Below are 19,955 nucleotides of genomic sequence, written 5' to 3' on the forward strand. Positions count from 1 at the left end.
GCGGGTTCGATCCCCGACCGCGTCATACCAAAAGACGTTAAAATATGGTCCTTGTTGGTCCCTGCCTGGCGCTCGGCATTAATGGGTACAACAAGGACTGGTCGGCTCGGAGTCAGTATAATGTGTCTGAGTGGGGCATTCATGCTTCACTGCGGCATGGTATCTCAGTGGGCTGGCACTATAAAACCAGCACATACATGCATGCACGTCGTCATATGAGCGAAATATTCTCAAGCACGACGTTAAACCCAATTTCACCTCACCTCACCTGAAAGTCTACGTCTTGTATGTTAAGAAAGATCATTCTTAGTAATCAGTTCAGAAAACAGAAGTGGACTTACTATAGTTATAGACCCGTGAATACCCGTATTAGAATTGATCTGCAGTATCCCATGCTTGTCGTAAGACTAAGAGGCCACTCACTGACTTGATTGACACATTTCATCATTTCTCACATATACTACCCATCAAAAGTTAAGACTCACTTAAAGCACTCACTATATGTTATGTATCTATATATGGTTACATCGAAGACTTGCACGAGGATCATGTATCAAATTGCTGAAAAACATGTGCAAATATCGTACGTGTGAATTGCTGCGTTTTGGTGTAAGGTTTTGTTAAGAATTCGCCAATTTTCACTGAGTTTCATCGTTTATTGAACTCATGACAATAATTTTTTCAACGTTACAAATTTGTTTTCCAATACATCAGTTCATGTGTAGTGCCTGTTACACCTTATGGAATATTTTACAACATTTAGTTCAGAACAGTTGACTAAAGTAAGTGGCTACAATTACACTAGTGAGTCTAAACATTTGATGGGTAGTATATGTGGATCGATGCTCACAATGTCAATCACTGGATTGTCTGGTCCAGACTCGATTATTTACAGTTCGCCGTGATATGTAATCCTTCCAGAGAGCACAAACCGGTATTGGGCATGTCCCGGAATAACACGAGTTGGTCACGAATGGTTCACGCGCTGATATCAGAGGATTCTGATTTCGAAATATGTTTTCTCTCTTATAATTTCAAATGTCTTTTCTATCTATAATATCAACGTCATCATTAACAAAAGAATAATGTTAAGCATGATAAAAAAACGTACTTTCCTCTGTTTATTTACCCTCTTGTAATGGGAATTTGAGATACATCATTGTCCGTGGTCAAGAAATCCTAGGTTTCATGTTTTGCTTCCAAGTCCACTGTTGTAGTGGAGAACTGTGGCATTTCTCCAAGACAAGAGCAGATTTATCTTTAGTAACACCAACACAATTTCCGTTAGACCGGAGCAGCACGTGACCTTCCAGACTGACCACTTCCCACTCCTGGTTCCCTCTCTGACCGTGACATTTCCGCATCACAAGGTTATCTCCATATTCTGAATCTAAACATTTTCTTTTAATTCTAATCTCACGACGTTTTGTGAAATCCCATAGTTGATGTCTTTGCCCATGACAAGAGTACAGCAAAACATTGACGGGATGCCCATTCTCTCTGCCTCCCGAGTCGATGCAATAGCTACGAAACTCAACATTTCGTATTGGCCCTGTGTAATTACCTCTCCCTGGGATGAATTGATCTGGATAAACATGTGTCAAATAAAACTCAAAGGGATGACATTTCAGTGAATCTCTGAGAGCTGTCCTATCCGAAATGTCGCCATAATCCACAATGCTACCGTCGTAATTGTCAGTAAAATGTTTGTACTTGTCCAACCATACGTTGGACACACGAGCGATGTTTCTTGTGTAAATGATGTCACTTTCTTCTGATGATCGATGACGATGGTACATGTGCGCTACATTGGAACAGGGAATGATCTCCAGTCCACCTCCACATAGCCACGTCTTAATAGATAACTCGGTATTCTCCCCGCCCCAGATTTCCAAACCAGGATCAAACATACCAAGTTTCTTGAACCAACTCCTGCTGACGGCAATGACACATCCAACCATGGCTGGAGACCGAACTGGATCAGTCTCCCGTTTTCTCTTCTTCCACTCTTCTTCTGACATGGAGGACCAGGTGAAGAAAAGATTGGGGAAGGTGAGAACGGGTATTGCAATATTCTTTTTCTGTCCCCATTTGTGGATTTGGAAGCTTTTAGAATCTACTGAGTGAAGGTTAGGGGTAGTTATTATACTCTGATTTTCGGCGATCCTTGTCACCAATGGTTCCAGCCAGCCAAGAAAACATTCACAATGTGCGTCCATGAACACTGCTACAGGAGCCGTGGACTGTTCAAATCCCATCATCCGCGCCCTTATCAAACCCTGCCTGGACTTAGCTCGCAGTATCTGCACTTTGCTGAATCTGGAGACATACTCCTCCAACGGTTCCTTCAGAACCTCGTCTGCAGATGCATCGTCCACTAAGATGATCTCCTTGATGAGATGAGGTGGAGTGTTGTCCATGATGCTGTGGATAGTCCGTAACAGGACTGACCAGTGCTCGTTGTTGAAGATGATGATCACACTGGTTTCAGGGAGGTTGAGGTCTGTGTTCAATGAGTGACATCCCTTAAGACGGATATCAGGCAGAGATCTCTGGAGAGGTATAAGACTGCTGGTATAACTGGAATACTCCCTCTGCTCCAAGCTCCTCCGGAACTTCTCAGCTTCTTCTTTGGGAAGTTTCGTCACATTTAACATCAATCCTGTACCATTGACTCCTGGATGCATCAGGTCCATTTGGGCAAACACGAGTTTCACATTGGGATCGTCGGGGTTGTGAAGACGTAACAAGTGATCTGGCAATTCCTGAGACAAGTCACTGTGATCCGCCGTTATTCTGTACATCAGGGCGACTATGACGTATATTATTAAACAAGAAAGGATGGTTCGTCGTCTTCTTGGACGTGCGCATGGTAAGGCCATGATGCACACACTTCCCAACCACTGTGATGAACGTTCAGTAAGTCACACTATAATTATCAAAGGTATTACGGGGAGTTGAATCTACACACGTGTCACGAACAGGCTTCAGCTTGAGATATCGGAATGTAAACAGGCACTAATGATCCTTACCACGTTAACTAATGGTTGCTATATAATATTAACTAAGGCTATTTATTCTGATCATTTTCAATATGTTGAGATATGACTGACTGACTGAGTTTGGTTTTACGCCGCTTTTAGCAATATTCCAGCAATATCACGGCGGGGGACACCAGAAATGGGCTTCACTCATTGTACCAATGTGGGGATTCGAACTCGGGTCTTCGGCGTGACGAGCCAACGCTTTAACCACTAGACTACCCCACCGCCCCAGTTGAGATATGATGTGATTATACGCCTAATATTTGAAAATAACGCAACGGTCTTGATTATCTGCTAAAACAGCATTCAAGGCGAAAATAACGACAACGCAATGGTCTTGATTATCTGCTGAAACAACGTTCAAGGCGAAAATAACGACAACGCAATGGTCTTGATTATCTGCTGTAACAGCGTTCAAGGCGAAATGAAACATGAAACGATGAACGTTTGCTCACATATTAACAATACTTGACAATCTGAAAAATATCCCGTTATGTGCAAAGAGTTTCAAGTTCCTCCTGTGCCTCTCTGCTGACTTCGTTGACGGTGCTGTTTACATAGGATCTCTCAACTATAATGGGCTGTGACCCCGAATTTTAACTTGTTGTGATACAGGCGCATAGCAGCCGGTGCCAGCTCACAAACAATATTTGCCGCTTTTATAAACTCAAAGCAAGCAGTCGACCCCTTCACCTGACAGCACTGTCAATACTTAGGTGGCCCATAAGTGTGGCCATCAAAACTTTGTTTGGTCAAGACTCTGTACGCAATCATCAAAAGCTCGTTACCAGCAACTGACCGAATCGTGACCTCCAGGAGAAATTTGTGTGCCAACCAAGCCCGCCTGTCTGCATCGCCTCAGACCATTAAATACTGTTACAACAACGAGCTAGATTGTGAATGTCTTCTGTTTTGCTAGACGATATCATATTAACTCGCAAATTATTAGCAAAATCTTCCCCCAAGTTGTTTATAAGCTGGACATTTAAAAATACGTGATATTCATCTTCTAAATCTACTTTAGAGACAGGACAATTTCTGAGAGATGCATCAATATTTTCCCACCTTATTACGTTATTCTTTACACGTAACACACCAGTTCTGAAGTTGATCAATACTTTACAGAATTTAAATTTTAATTTTGGAAGACAGATACCCCTCTGGCTCAAAAAGACGCTTATATTCTGAATATAACTTATAACGTGAACTTTTCCAGAGCGAGCATGTCCAATTTTAGTCAAACGTGTTGATCAAGCGTTCTTTAAAATGCGATTAAAGGCGCAGGGATCACCGACATCTTGTGAATTAATATATCTTGGTAATTCTCTCAATATGTATTGAAGAAGCACCAAGCTGGTTCTGGTGATCAGTTATGCTTGCCATGTAATGTGTTTGTTGCATGTTTCAACGGTGGGGTGATCTCAGAAAAGAATCTATTGATAATTATTTTTATTGTTTTATTCAGAAATAGTATCATGACATTACTTCAAGTAGTAAATTGTGGCTGTACAGTAATGTCAAATGTGAATTTGGATTTGATTATGCTTAGATTCTTTACATCCAAACACTGTTAGGTATTTAACTATGTTACGAATTTCGTCGTAAATTAAAAATTAAAACTGGGCGTTATGAAAATATTAATAGGGAGAAAAGATACTGTATCTACTGTAAAGGAAATAATGTCAGTGTAATTGAAGATGAATGCCATTTCGTTTTAATTTGCCCAAATCATACTGTACGTAGAAAACAGCTTATTAAACTTTATTTTCGGAAGAAACCAAGTATGTTGAAATTTTTACAATTATTAACAAACCCATCCACATATAGTATTGCAAAATTATGAAAATACATTAATGTATGCATGTAAGTACCAAATTATTTTGTCCAGCCTCCTTTTGTAAATGTAAAAACAATCATGTATATTTCAATGGATAACCATATTCTATCCTGTATACAGTGTAAAATGATGGCGAGGGGCATATATCCCAAGTCTTTACTAAATAAAGAATCGAATTAAATCGGCATTTCTCTCAATATCTATTGAGGAAGCATCAAATTAATGTGTGATATCCTCATGTCATCTCAAAATAAAACTAGATGAGAATCGGGTGTCTGCAAAGTGCTAACTGGTGTTTCATCAAACCGATCAGTGTTGGTCATCGAGTGAGTGAGTGAGGAAGGGACTGAGGAAGGGAGGGAGAGAGGGAGGAAAGGATGGCGAGTGAGGGAGGGCAAGTGAGTTTCGTTTCAGCTGCGTCTAGCAACATTCTAGCAATATCACGGCCTGGGACACCAGAAATGGGTTTCACACATTGTACTCATGTAGGGTATTGAACACGGGTCTTCGGCTTGATTGTAAATGACCGGATTAAACAGCCTTGGTTAATGTTGTGGAGCAACGGCATGTGACGTGATTACGTGGTGTGGAGCAACGGCATGTGACGTGATTACGTGGTGGTTGGATAGACAGTGAATATACTGGTCAATGTGTTTCTATAGACAGAGGGAGTGATCTTGTTGGATGGGTTGTCAAGCAACACATCATGGAAGGGCAACCACTATCCTCATATAAAACGAGCCATAGTATCGACCCTAACCAGACGCGCCAAGGCTATCTGCGACCCAGCCCAACTCCAAGACGAAATTCACCACCCCAAAACAACCTTCAATACCCCAACGGAGATCCCAGACAACTGGTAGAGCAGACCGTAGCCACAATCCTCCATCAACGAAATGACCCGAACCAGCCCCCATCCTAGTCAACATTCCACACCACGGCCAGATTAGCCATCACATCAGCCGACCTCTTAGAAAAACTGCCAATGTTGATGTAACATTCTATTCCGACAAAATCTTGAAAACCATCCTCAGATCGAACGGAAGAGGTGGCAGCAACCAGGCTGAAACCAATCCCAGAGCATGCGTCTACAAAATTAGTTGTGATTGTGGAAGCAGCTATATTGGACTGACTGACTGGCTGAGTTTGGTTTCACGCCGCTTTTAGCAATATTCCAGCAATATCGGGGGGACACCAGAAATGGGCTTCACACAATGTACCCATGTGGGGATTCGAACCCGGGTCTTCGGCGTGACGAGCCAACGCTTTAACCACTAGGCTACCCCACCGCCCCAGCTATATTGGAGAAACTCGCCGGCTCTTCAACACAAGACTAAAAGAACATAAAACTTCAGTTGAGAAATGTGATCGCAAATCTGCCCTTTCAGAGCACATCGTTAAGAATCCAAACCCCTCTATCAACTGGCAACACACTGAAATCTTGATTCTAACGTCAGTGATTGACGCAAAAAAGCTTCTTGATATTTAGGTGTAGCACATTTAGTATCAAGACAAGGAGAGCATATTCTATCCCCTCGAAGTGTGCTCAGAAGGATTGTCGTGCTACAGTCAACACCAAAGATGGTCTTTGATCGCGTTAATCGAGACTGCCTGTGGTACAAACTGATTAAGTTGGGAATTAATGGTAAATTTTATCTTGCCGTAAAGTCCCTATCTAACAAGAGTGTATCCAGTGTATCGGTTAATGGTCGGCTTACCGATGGGTTTAATACACTGAGTGGGGTTAGATAGAGGTGCGTCTTATCCCCACCACTATTTCCCGTATTTATTAACGATATTAACGAGATAGATAGTCTAAATTGTGGTTAGGGCTTCAACGAGTCCATTTTCTTGGACTCGAGTACTCGAGGGGTGAGACTCGACTCGGACCCGAGTACTCGAAATTCATACCTTTTAAGCAAACGGTAGCGTAACTTGCATGACATGTGTTCCGATCACACAAGTGAACATTTACTTCATTACGATTTCATATCGTCGTGTGAGTAACATTTCCTATTGGTCAGAATCAGTATTTGGATGTTTTCTTGACAAATATATTTTTTCACCTAACTAGCTGGTTGTACTGTCTGCATAGCGCAGTGATATACCGCACAGGTGGCATTGGGTTATTTTGCTCGTTCCACTATCCAGATCAAGATATGCCCATACAATTTTTCTTATCTTTCTCCATGTCCAGTGGGTTCGTCCTCCGGGATAATAAATTTATATCTTATCTTAATATTAGACTTTAACGGCCGCTCATGCTTAGCATATGGCTGACAGACAGTCTGTCAGCTTTACCTAATAATTCGACTTGTCTGCCCTTTTCGAGTCCTCGAGTCCAGCTAAACCCGACCCGTCCTCGAGTACTAGAGTACCCGAGGAAGCCCTAATTGTGGTGTTGATATCGGTGGCAATCTTCTACACTCAAGACCAAAGATGGCCTATTGATAGCCTCCACCATTCGGCATGACACTTATGTCAACCTGGAAGTTTGCCAAGGTTGATAAATGCACTAGACCACAAATGCACATAATATACATGTGTCCAGTTAACATGGTTCACTTAGAGTGATGCTATCACGAATTATGATAACTGAATGCTTATTGTTGTCATGTTGATTCTGTAGGTGAACACTTGCCAACCAGCTAATTAGTGAGCGAGAGAGCTGTTTATTCAGTAAACGAGGCCACAGACCCATGCTACAATACATTCATTCTTACAGGGGATAACGTGCGCTACGTGGATACTTGGGATTAAACATGAGAATACAGTAGACATGTATACATCAGTAATATTCTGATATAATGATATTATATAGATCATACATTCAAAAAGTTATTTCTTTTCTTAAGGGGCTAAAAAAAGAAAACTTGGCTAGGCAAATTAGAGTAAAACTGTTATTAGAGGTTAGCAGAAAAAGGAACTTATTTTCTGAGGGATATTTCCAATAATACTGTGGAAGAATATTACTTCGCAGATCATTATAAACGGGGCAAATAAGGCACACATGAAATTCTGTTTCAACACAAGGCACTATACAAAAAGGGAGAAATCTTTCAGATTTGGGTATACCTAGTTTTCTGCCTTGTGATGTCATAAGGTTACTGCTTGATGATCGAATCTAAATGCAGTAATATTCACTGCACTCAAATAATTTTTCAACTCCAAATGATACTATTATTGAGTTATACAGGCTTAAAGAAGAAACTTTAGAACGTGAACCGAAGAAGTTTTGATTATCTATATCAATGCATCTTATTCTACAAGCAGATAGAAAAATGTTTTACATAAGACAGATTGCCGTTGCCATAATTCACCAAAAACATAAGTATATAAGAGATTTCTAAGTTTAAGAGCCCAATAATCCAAATCTTTTTCTGAACGTTTATATTAAAGATACATTTACACAGATAAAGATACTAATGCCTTAATATACATGTAGAGTTTTCACTCTGGGAAATTAATCGCAATCAGTACTTTACAACCTTTTTGTTTTGGTTGACTTTTAACGAGAAAAGCCCAAGTTCACCGCTTGTTACAATGTTTGGGACAGAGCGTCAAAAATTGAAAATAAGTTTACAGAACTTGTCATGTAAATTCCAAATATCTCGGGAGGGGTGGAATCCCCAAATATCTGAGCCATACATAAGAATAGGTAAAACCTTTTACGTCAGATATATTAAGTAAACATTTTAATGGAAGATTGTGAACATGTCGAATACTAGTTTTTAATAAGAGTATAACTTTCCAAGCTTGTTGTGTTAATATCTTTTGAGTTTTATACCATGAGACAGAGCTAGACAGGTGAACACCAAAATATTTATAACTAGGAACAATATCAAGAGCTTTACCATCTTATACACATTTTTCATATTTTCGGAGTCTACCCGCTTTACGAAAAACTATTACTTTACTTTTGGATGTATTTAATCTCAATTGCCATTTATTGCAATAATTACAGTACTATGAAATAGAATAAGGTAATCAGAAACAAGGAGAATAAAGAGCTCGGGAAAATCAACATCAAGACATTTTTGGTTATCAGCTCCTGAAAATCCCACAAAGTAATTGACGAAAAATGAAAATAGGAATGGTAAAAGCTGACAGCCTTGCCGTACACCGAAAAGGCAATCGGAAAAAGTTGTTGTACGATTATCAACCAGAATACATGCTTTCACGTGTCTGTACATATTATTTAAAAGCCTATATATTTTACCCTTACTATTACCAATCCACAATTTATAGAGTAACAATGTTCTGTGGACAGAATCAAAAGCAGCTTTCAAATCTACGAAAGCACATTAGCGTCTACAGTTATAGAGAGATATATTCATTAATTAGGGTGTCAATTAGGATGCCTTCTTGACATTTTTAGAATTTATAATATCACTGAATGAATCCTTCAGGGAATGTTCCAGATTATTCCAGGAATTTTTATATTCAACTCGAAGATTGTCAGACCAAACATACTTGGAGAGATCAGTAAGATTATCACCACAATGATTTATATTCATATTATCTGCCAATGAATAAACAATTAGTAGATGAGTACACTCAATAGCATCTGATACATCAAACCGTGTGAAACTTGAAAACAGACTGGTATAGCACAGCACATAGTCTACAACGCTGTGGCCATCATTGACAAATCATGTTATCTTACCAACACCTCTATCTGAACACAGTCGTCCAATACATATCCTAATTCTAGTTGACTGACAGAAATGTAATAGAGAGAAACCACGTTTATTGGTGAGACTGTCTTGTGATCTGCGAGGTAAGTTGTCATCCTGGAAGTTGTTCATGTCGCTGTCGATATGTAAGTATGTTATGTCATCATCGTCGATGAAGTCCGGATGTACACCATCACCGGTACGAGCGTCGAGGTCCCCTGGGTCAATATTTGACAATCTGAACAATCTGCTTTCATTTTTAGAATATCACTTTCCGGAATGTCGTCTATTTCCTCTTCAGAATGTATACTAGAGCCTTCTGGCGAAAAGTATACAGTGCAGATGAATAAATGCGTTGTTCCTTCGGAATATTTCAACCAGAGAATGTTGTCCGATGTCGATTTCATCTGAGTGACAAATCTGGCTATGGAGTCTCTAACGAGGGTAAGTATACCGATGGAGAGCTCCTGATGGCCCCTACAGTCTTCTGTCGGAGTTGGCTGAACTGTTGATATCCAGGAAAGCAGAACTGATCCTCATAATTTGCCCACGTTAATAAACTCAATACACCCAATTGAGCTAATTAGAGAGCAGTGGTCAGTAATCCTCGAGCTGGCCGTGCCATATCTCACAGGGAAGCGGCCCCGCGAAATCTCCAAAGCTCCACTTTACCTACGGAACTGAAACTATAAATATTGTAGATACATACGATTACCTTGGAATTAAATTCCAAAGGAATGGGCGATTTGTCCAAGTAATTAAATCACTTACGGAAAGCCCCACCAAAGCAATGTATTGTCTTTTAAAGAAATCCAGGAATGTTAATTTACCTTTAGATTGCCTTTTCGATGCATTTGATGTTATGGTCGTTCCAATTCTGTTGTATGGCTCAGAAATATGGGGACACGAGAACTTAGAAATAATAGAAAGAATTCACTTAAAATTTCTGAAATTAGCTTCCGGTTTGAGAAATAGCACCCCAAGTTATATGCTTTACGGTGAATTTGGAAGAGAGCCTTTGAGTATTAAAATCTATAAGCGATTTATTTCACATTGGCATAAATTAGCCTCTGAGAACACATATTGGAAGCCATCCCAGATTATATATAACTGTGTTAACCACATCTGTGACAATACAAATAAAGTTCCATGGCTACGTTTTGTGAAATATATCCTTGATAACTGCGGTCTATCCTACGTGTTTCTAAATCCGTCTGTATGTTCTACACCCTGGCTTGTCTCAATGGTCGAATACACCTATAGAGCCCAGTTTTTCCAAAATTGGAAGTCAAATGTTGATTCAAGTTCCAAGGGGGATTATTATAAATATTTCAAAACCCAACCAATCTTAGAAAAATATCTTCTTCTTCCAAAAAATATATACTACCCAATTTTGAAGTTTAGAACATCTAACCATAAATTACCAATTGAAACAGGCCGATGGTTGGGCATTCCACGTGAAGACAGACAATGTCCACTTTGTGAATCAAACGCTGTTGGAGACGAGTTTCACTACTTGTTTAGATGTGAAGCTTTTGTCCAATTCCGACGTCAGTCTCTGAACACTAAATACCTAGAATTTCCAAATTTGTCCATCTTTAAGAAACTCTTGTCTACTACCAGCATAAGCGACCTTAAAGGCCTTTCTAAATTACTGAACCATGTATTTAATGCATTTAAAAAATGAAATATTGTAATTATCTTATATCTTTCTATCGTGTAAGCTGCTGTCTTGTATATTATGTAAATGTATATACGTTTATCTCATGTACCGCCGTTGGCGGTTTATAGAGAATAAAGAGTTTGAGTTTGAGTTTGAGTTTGGAAGACCAGTATTTGTACAATCAATCAAGCATAACTGTTAATCACCCTCAGCTGCTGGGTGAACGAGAAGACCCCGGTGGGGCTAACGTAGACTAAGGCTTAGTCTCTGAATATATATAATTTTGATAGTAACAAACAAGCCCATTTATATTGAAAAGGAGCCCTAGGGAGACCAGAGATTCAGAACCTGAACCTGAGGAAATCTAGACTTGCTTTATTTAGGGCTTTAGCACTGAAGAGATGGCTTGGCAGTAGGGAAATTAATGTGGTTCATGGACTGTGAGACAGACTAGGGCTAACGGGGTCTTCCCACTTACCCAACTCCTTTTGTTTCAGAAGAAGAAATCACTGGGGTGTGATAATCCCCATTAATCCCTTATTTTGTTCCCTGTGACATAGTATCCGGGACCAAATGGGATAAAGGAATGAAACGATGAATTAAAATTCAATTTGAAGCAAATGATAGTTCACTTAGTTTATCTTGTGAAATATGTTCACCGGTGGTCATGAGATTACTCTGCTTGGCTCTGATTGTAGTGCTGGGTGAACTTATGTCACAGCCAAAGCAGGGGTAACAAATTCACCCTGCACAATCACTGACCCGTTACTCTTAATCTGTTTTAGTCCCCCCAGCAAGTTGGGTAAGTGGGAATGAGCCGGACTAACCCCTTACGACAAGCATGGATTACTGAAAATCAATTCTAATCCGGACCTTCACGGGTCCACCTACCATGAAAGAGTTGAAGGAAAAAATGTTTATATAATCATGAAATATATATAGTTATTTCGACTACAAAGAACATAGGTAACAAAAATGTGTTGCCTGATTTGAAGTTTTTAATACGGATAGGTCTCTGAGAGGTGAAAGATTCAAATACACACACGTGCGTCTGTTCACATAACGGCCCCTATGTTTCCAACTGAGTGTTTTCTCGTCGGATCTGGCGGGCTTGCTTTGGAGATTTTATGTGCGCTTTCCGACGTTTTTAAATAATATAATTATTAACATCTACGAGTTTCAAAACAATATTATCTATGTATCCGAGCAACTTCAAACTTAAACACTGTGCTTACATGTCACTTCATTGGGGATATTCCAGTCTGACGTTTAAAGGTCCTTCATATTTCATCAGCATTATCATTTTAAATTTCACCAGGGGTATGCCAGTTACATTCTTTCTTTTTTAAAAAATATTTTATTCATGAAATAAAGAATAACATGGATATGGATTGGCACAGCAAGCCAAAGGCTTATGTAGGTGTCGCTCCATTAAATATAACAAAATCCAATCAATAATTAACTTCAATCAAAGTACAGAAGCAATTTCTTTCCACACAGGAATGAAATTTATAATAATAGGAAAATATATACAAAATTGCATCCAATGGTTCACAGTAATTACATACATAAGAGTTTAGAATAATTTGAATCTATTTGAAAGTAGTGTGTATTTATGAACAGAGTCAAGAATAAGCTGATGTATTTAATTCTGTTGCTAGAAGTTTGATAACCTTGAAGAAATGAATTCACTTCAAAACCGTTAGTATAGACAGTGTATGAAATAAGCCAAAAATCCAGCCAGACATCAGCCCAAAATGGATTTAACAAGACCAAATATGGCAAATTAACTCAGATGTATGGAACATCTAAAACATTTACCAGACCATCGGGCTGGCTAGCTGTAAATTTAGAAATCTAGACCGTCTCGGGCGGTCGGACGGGCCTTATATCATACACTTGTATAAAAATATTTATCTCATCTTATTAAGTCATAACAGGGGGAAAGAAAAGAAGTAAAGGAGAGAATCTTCCCATGGATACCCACATGCACAGTTTGGATTATTTGAAATATGTCTATCAAATAATGAGCATTCTAGTCACTGCAACACAACCTGAGGCGAGCATGGATTATTTGATAAAATCTAGATTCAAAATTTTTATCAAAGAGATTATTTCCTTGTTTGGCCTGTAATCGTGTTTTGAACGATTTTACTGATTGTGAGTTAATTATTTCGGTTGGTAAATTGTTCCATAAACATATATTATCTGGTAAAAAGGAGCGTACATGCGACCCTGTATGGCAACGAATTGTGCGAATACTGTCAGTATTTCACAGATTGTAAGAACTTCAAAATGAAACATGTTCTGGAATTAAATCAGATAAGTAGTTTGGAGTTAGGTTATCATTCATTTTGTAGAATAAAAGAAGTTTCTTCATTTCTGTACGCTTAACTAATGGTATGAAATTGGTCTGCTTGCAGATTTTTTCATGACTAGTTTCTCTCGTTCTTAGAGCGTCTAATTGTAGATTTCTAGAATCATAGACTGTTCTTTCGTACAGTTGTCCCATATTTGACAACAATACTCAACGTGTGGAAGTATGTAATAGGTATATATACATTCAAATGTATGTCTAGTAAAATATATATATATATATTTGAAGCTTCTTAAACAATTTACCATAGGACTTATAACATTTACTATTTCTGCAATTTGTTTTTTCCAATAACAATCTTTTTGAAGATAAACACCTGCATGTTTATGTAAATGTACTTGATTTACTTGAGTTCCTTTCATTTCTATGGGTGAACATACAGAGGGATTTACTTTGCGGGAGAATAAAATCGTTTCAGTTTTTGTTGGATTAAAATTTACTCGCCACATATCGGCCCGGTCAGAAATACGAGTCAAATTATTATTCAAAATTCTTGCTGCTTTGTCTGGGTCTTCTACAACTATACTAGGCACATAAAGAAACTGTGCATACAAAAATTTAAAATCTAAATTTATCAAACCTGTGTAGACACATAAGGATTTAAACTCAGAGATTAGTGACATGTATCCAACATGCATGCACGTGCCACGTTCCGTGACGGCAGTGGGTTCGTCCTTGAGACGTGCAATACGTTGTTGCACGTGCATTCCGGGAAAGAGAAACAGAGCAAATGAATGCCACACAATACTGTCCCTTTGGAAAGCTCGACTCCTGCCCTTGCGATCGTTCAAAAAATTAAACGGCTATTGAAACGCATAGCATGCCAATTAAGGCTCACGTCTGCACAACGTCATTAGGCCATTGGGATGGTCCGTGGGGGAATGTCTCAACCACAAATGGCTGCACATTTCCACTGCCACCGGAACACTGCACTGGTGAGACGCTACCAGAACACAAATGACGTCATCGATCGGCCACGTTCTGGACGTCCACGTGTAACAACGCCAAGACAGGACAGATGGATAAGGGTGACCCATCTTCGCCACAGGTGTCAGACTGCAGTGATGACTGCCCGAACCATCCCAGGACTTCACCGTATCCACCCCAACACAATTCGACAACGTTTACGTCATCACGGGATCAGACCACGACGTCCCGCCATACGGCCTATCCTGACACAACGTCATCGACAAGCTCGCCGAATGTGGTGCCGAAATCATGTCCACAGACCCTTTTTGGGTGGAGAAATGTTGTTTTTTACAGATGAGTCCAGGTTTAACATTTCCCATAGTGATGGACGTCAACGTGCCTATAGACGCGTGGGAGAACGTTATGCACAGGCCCGTGTCTTGGAGAGGAATCGCTTTGGCGGTGGTTCCGTGATGATTTGGGGTGGAATAACAGCACGCCAAAGAACCCCTTTGGTGATTGTTCAGGGCAGCTTAACTGGTGTGGGCTACAGGGATCAGATTCTTCGACCTTTTTCCGTTCCTTTTCTGCAACGTCATGGCCCTGGGTTTACATTCCAACAGGACAATGCCCGCCCTCATACGGCAAGGGTTGCTATGGATTTCTTGCAACACCACAACGTTGACTTACTGCGTTAGCCTGCAAATTCACCGGATCTCTCCCCGATAGAGCATGTTTGGGACGAGATGGATCGACGTCTACGCCGTCTTCTTCATCCGCCAGATAACGTCCTTGACCTTGCAACAGAACTTGAGAGAATCTGGCGTGACATCCCACAAGCCTTCCTTGCACGTTTGATAGGCTCTATGCGTCGTCGATGCACTGCTGTTCTCAATGCCGATGGTGGACATACCCGTTATTGAGCTTGTGACATGGTCGTTTGACCCCTGTCCCGCTTGTGGACGTCGTGACGTCATTGTGATTGACTTTTCAATTGAAATTCTCCCGACTTGTTATGGTCTCATGATCCCTCCATTAAAGTTTATATGTACCTTTGACATTGTTATCGTACTTATCAACTGGGATAATATTTTGACAATGCACAGTTCTTTATGTGCCTAGTATATATACACCGATGTGTCATCAGAAAAAAGACGAAAATTGCTGTTGATGCCATCTACAATAACATTGATGTATAGTAAGAACAGTAGCGGCCCTAAGACTGATCCCTGGGGGACCCCTGCCAATATATGTTTTAAATTTGATGATCGGCCCTGTATAACTACTTTTTGTACTTTATTTCTAAGACAACTGCGAAACCATTCAATTAAACTACCACGTATTCCACAAGCCTCTAATTTAAACTGACTGACTGACTGAGTTTGGTTTTACGCCGCTTTTAGCAATATTCCAGCAATATCACGGCGGGGGACACCAGAAATGGGCTTCACTCATTGTACCCATGTGGGGATTCGAACCCGGGTCTTCAGCGTGACGAGCCAACGCTTTAACCACTAGACTACCCCACCGCCCTCTAATTTAAACAATATACCCTAATGCAATAATTTGCCAAAAGCGTTACTAATGTCACAGAAAACGGCTTTTACTTCTTTTCCATTATCTAAGTATTTGCTATAAAGTCATATTGTCCGATATTTGTGACCATAAAAGAACCAGTTCCCCTCCCTATAAACTATAAGAAGAAAGTTCATAACTATTCGTTAGCTGATGCAGAACGTATGAAGAGGAGTGTCGATTATATTGACGGTGAAAGTTTATTTTCTTCCAATAATATATATAGATAAAATTGCAACCAATTTAACATTCGCAGTAACGAAACTCTGCGATCAACATACACCAAATAAGACTGTCACTATTAGACCTGCAGATCCGCTTTGGATGACGAGTCAAATACGATCTTTGATTCGGAAACGTAATCGTTTACATAAAATTGCAAAGAAATGTAACCATCCAACGAAGTGGGCTAATTTCAGATCAGCAAGAAATAAAGTTACTTACGCTATCAGAACTGCTAAACAAATATTCGTCTCTAAAATTGAAGCTTCTGTAAATACCTCGCTCGGTAACAAAATGTAATGGCGCCTGACTAAAGCGTTCATAAAATTACACAACAATGACGATGCAGTCTATAATGACCCCAAGGAAATCGCAAATATTTTAAACAATTACTTTACCGTTCAGTCGATTATTGTAGATCCAAATCGAGATTTGCCTGATACTCAGGTTCCTTGTAACTCAATGTTAACTAACATCACTCTAACCCGCAATGACGTCAGAGATATTTTAATGTCACTGGACACACCATAAGCGACTGGTCCGGACGGGATAGGAAATAAAGTACTTAGATATACCGCCTATAGTCTAACATCCATACTTACGAAATCATTCAATTTATCGCTTAGCCAGTCAATTTTTCCCTGTTCATGGAAAGAAGCATCGGTAATACATATTCACAAGAAAGATAGCTTACATGAATGTTTAAACCACCGTCCTGTCGCACTCACATCTTGTTTATGGAAGTCTTTGAGAAATGTGTATCTAAATATGTATTCAACTTCCGAAGAGATAATGACTAGCTGACAAATTTACAGTCAGGATTCGTGATCAGGAGATTCCACAACAAATCAATTAACCTATTTGTATAATTTCATAGCCAAAGCTCTTGACGAAGGAAAAGAGGTTAGAGCAGTCTTCTGAGACACAGGTAAAGCCTTTGATGAGGTCTGGCATAGAAGAATAATTTATAAACTGAAAACGTATGGTATCAAAGGCGAACTATTAAAATGGTTTGAAAGTTATTCAGAAAAATGAGTACAACGGGTAGCAATTAACGGGTATAAATCTGACAAGAAAAATGTCCTAGCTGGAGTACCTCCGGGCTCTGTCCTTGGATCACTTCTTTTTCTGATATACATCAATGATATTATATGTGATATTGACAGTAATATTCGTCTCTTTGAGGATGACACTTCATTATATGTTATCATAGAAGATCCATCAGTTGCTGCTACCTGTCTTAACAATGACCTAGATAAAATTTCACAATGGACCCCCTTGAGTGACAGGTTACATTTCACCCAAATAAAACCGAAACTACTCAGCTCTCACGTAAAGCGAAACCGTCTCTGAAACCGAACATACTCATGGACGGAACAATCGTAAAAGAAGTCAAAAGTTATAAACATTTAGGAGTAACACTCTAAAGCGTCTGTACATGGAATGATCACACTACTGATATTGCATGTACAGTTCGCCCTATGATCAGTTGTCTGAGGAGTTTTAAATACCGATTACCACGCAAAATCTTGGATATTATGTATTAGTCCTATACCAAGTGGCTGCAAGAGTTGTATACTCCCAGGGAGTTGAGATTGAAAGTACGATGTGCCGCTGAGAGTGACATCCAATGATCGAGGGGAAAAAATGCCAGCGCCTTGAGCATGTACTAGTTGCGTGGATATGTGCGCTATATAAATATCCTATAATAATAATAATAAACAATCTTGCCAATATTTGACTCTTGTTTACAGATTTGAGATAACTGTACGCCTGAGCAATCAACTTACGTCTTGATGCTCCGAGAACTTTATATGCTGCCGTTCGTGGCACAAGTCATAACAAATTTCAGTTCTTGAAAGATAGAAGGTAACTCTGAAATACAAGGAATTTACAACCGTACTGCCTCTTATGCTAAATCCTTTTTACCTGACACAATAAATTTAGGGAATGCCCTACCACATTCCAAAGAGTCATGTTGTCTCACAGAATTTAAAAACCTAATTACAAAACCCGAATATAAGAATTATTTTGACCTTAATGACGGCACTCGTTTTCGTCAAATTGTTCACTGCCACCTCAACTCCGATAAGTATAACAGACATTTAATAGACAGTCCATGTTGCTCTTGTGGATATCAGATTGAAAGCGCCCTAAAATTATTTTCTTACTTGCGGTAACTATACTCAGATACGACTTAACATGTATTTTTACACTACCGGTTATAACCTGGATACCATTTTGAACGGAAACAAAGAATGTACCGGTATTCCTTATGTAAACCAGAAAATAGCTGAATCCGTCTACGATTTTATCATCAAGACACAACGCTTCAAATTTTCTCATGAGCGATTTATATTTTTATATTTACAATGGCTTGTTAGACACAAAACTGTAAATCTCTAATTATGATTACTTCGAGAATAGTTTGTATTTGATGTAATGTGTTTATATATATTTATAAATATGATATTATGCAATAGTCAATATCGATGACGTCACATCCTCCATTTCATTTTGTATTTTATGTTGCATGGGAGCGGTGTTAACATAAGCAATAATGCTTGTTCACAATCCCATTTCATTTTCATGAATAAAAATATGTTTAAACCATAAGGTCATATAGATATGTAAGCTGATAAGCAGTACAATCGCCCGGCATTAATCCTGATTGCAAATTTGTTAAGACATTATTGTCCCGAAAAAAGTTTTAAAAATATTTGAATACGCAATTTTAAAATATCTTGCCATACAGCTCGTAAGTGCAACGAGCCTGTAATTGTGACATTAATTTACACTACCCTTCTTATGCAAAGGAAACACTGAAGCTTCTTTCCATATTGTGGGAAAAATACACTCATGCATTGACTTATTAAATAAAGAGGTGAGGGGCAAAGAAAGTGATTCTGCGGTTAGCTTGATAAACTTATTGCTTATTTTGTCATGGTCACTTGCCTTGATTAACTTCATTTGGCGTCAAAACAATTTCATTCAATCAATTTTCATTTTTATATTCTCATCTAGAAGGTGTTTGTCTGGCTCAACAGCTACATTCAAGTTCACACAACTGGTAGAAAATCGCGACAGGAATCTCCACAGATTCTTCAGTTTGAGCTGTTTGTGTATATATTTGGGGACTTATTACAGATGAAAGAAAATGTTATGCAGGAAGAAGAAAACCCACATTTGGAAATATGAGGTGAACAGCTTGTAATATCACATGAGAATATGTACCATCATTATCATCATTGTTGTTGGTTAAAACAGGTTAATCTATTTTAAAGCAACAGTTTTAGAGTGCTTCACAACTGTCACAAACCGTTGGAAAAACACTGAAAGGGAGTTACCGTTTCTGTTTGAAGTAGTTTTGATGTTCATACACAAATATGAAATCCTTCCAGAGATCGAGCACAAGTCGGCATTCGGCTTTTCCCGGAATATCACGAGTTGGTCACGAATGGTTCACGTATTGACATCAGAGGATTCTGATGTCGAAGTATGTTTCTATCTTATAATTTCAAATGTCTTTTCTGTCTGTTCTTTTGTTAATGATGACACTTGATATTATAATGTTAAGCATGATAAAAACGTACTTTCTTCTGTTTATCTACCCTCTTGAAATGGGAATTTGAGACACATCATTGTAAATTGG

The 19,955-nt window shown here is 39.1% G+C and overlaps 1 protein-coding gene across 1 annotated transcript; it reads right to left on the reverse strand.

Moving 5' to 3' along the window:
- Window positions 1-1,169: 1,169 nt before the first annotated feature.
- LOC124287123 (polypeptide N-acetylgalactosaminyltransferase 5-like) lies at window positions 1,170-2,804 on the reverse strand. The gene has a single exon (XM_046723606.1). It carries the CDS (start codon window positions 2,802-2,804, stop codon window positions 1,170-1,172), a length of 1,635 nt encoding a protein of 544 aa, XP_046579562.1.
- Between the last annotated feature and the right edge of the window lie 17,151 nt (window positions 2,805-19,955).

Source organism: Haliotis rubra, unplaced genomic scaffold (assembly GCF_003918875.1).
Source record: "Haliotis rubra isolate DU_JTF1 unplaced genomic scaffold, ASM391887v1 Scf4, whole genome shotgun sequence".
In the NCBI taxonomy this organism is placed as follows: Eukaryota; Metazoa; Mollusca; class Gastropoda; order Lepetellida; family Haliotidae; genus Haliotis; species Haliotis rubra.

Bases quoted from the DNA above. Each gene is read 5' to 3' on its own strand.
- LOC124287123 (XM_046723606.1), bottom strand. From the start codon at position 2,804: ATGTACAGAATAACGGCGGATCACAGTGACTTGTCTCAGGAATTGCCA.